At 46.2% G+C, this 632-nt stretch overlaps 1 protein-coding gene across 1 annotated transcript in view; it reads left to right on the top strand.

Annotated features, from left to right (window-relative positions):
* LOC143024480 (uncharacterized) overlaps window positions 1-272 on the top strand; it is a 7,418-nt gene extending 7,146 nt beyond the window's left edge. Inside the window, exon 2 of the mRNA XM_076183288.1 lies at window positions 1-272. This exon is cut by the window's left edge and continues 774 nt beyond it. Within this exon, the coding sequence (XP_076039403.1) occupies window positions 1-272 (272 nt within the window).
* Window positions 273-632: the final 360 nt, after the last annotated feature.

Here is a 632-nt window from a genome sequence, read left to right as displayed (position 1 = left end):
TCATCCAGTGCTCCGGTTACAGCGGCCCGCCCGTTGACCTGTGGTCGTGCGGCATAATCTTCTTCAACCTCACGACCAAAGGCAGACCTTGGGAACAAGCCGCACCCAATGAAGACAGGATCTACAAAATGTGGCTCGATAAGGACGAGGAGCTGAACACCTTGATCCCGTGGTGTTGGCTTAGTGAATCTTGCCGAAGTATTGTGGACATTCTCTTGGAACCAGATCCCCAAAAGCGTCTATCCGGTTGGAAGAAACACCGTCAGGGTTGAACGAACTCCATTCTGAGCCCTCATATCTGTCCAAGCCACGAGGGAATACATATTGAGACACTATTTATGATAACGCACTGTGCTTTCTTGCCACGAAGTCTGGTACTCCGGTGTATGAGTGGGACAAACTTACAGATCTATAGAAAAAAAGGTGTGTTCGTGCGTGTGTGTGTGTGTGTGTGTGTATCACTTTTCCATTTATTATGCCTTTCATCCTGCACTTTCATTTTCCTCTCTTATTGACCAATTATAGAAAACGGATTCTACAGCCTCTTTTCACGAGGCTCCTCATGGCATTTATATATGTATATTTTTCTATTATAGGATGCCCGTCACTCCCTCTTCCTTATCTCTCATGGC

Source organism: Oratosquilla oratoria, chromosome 4 (genome assembly GCF_046742065.1).
Source record: "Oratosquilla oratoria isolate Oo_2021 chromosome 4, ASM4674206v1, whole genome shotgun sequence".
NCBI classification, from domain to species: domain Eukaryota; kingdom Metazoa; phylum Arthropoda; class Malacostraca; order Stomatopoda; family Squillidae; genus Oratosquilla; species Oratosquilla oratoria.
Note: the sequence above shows the minus strand (reverse complement) of the source record. Positions and strands in the feature narration are given on the sequence as shown.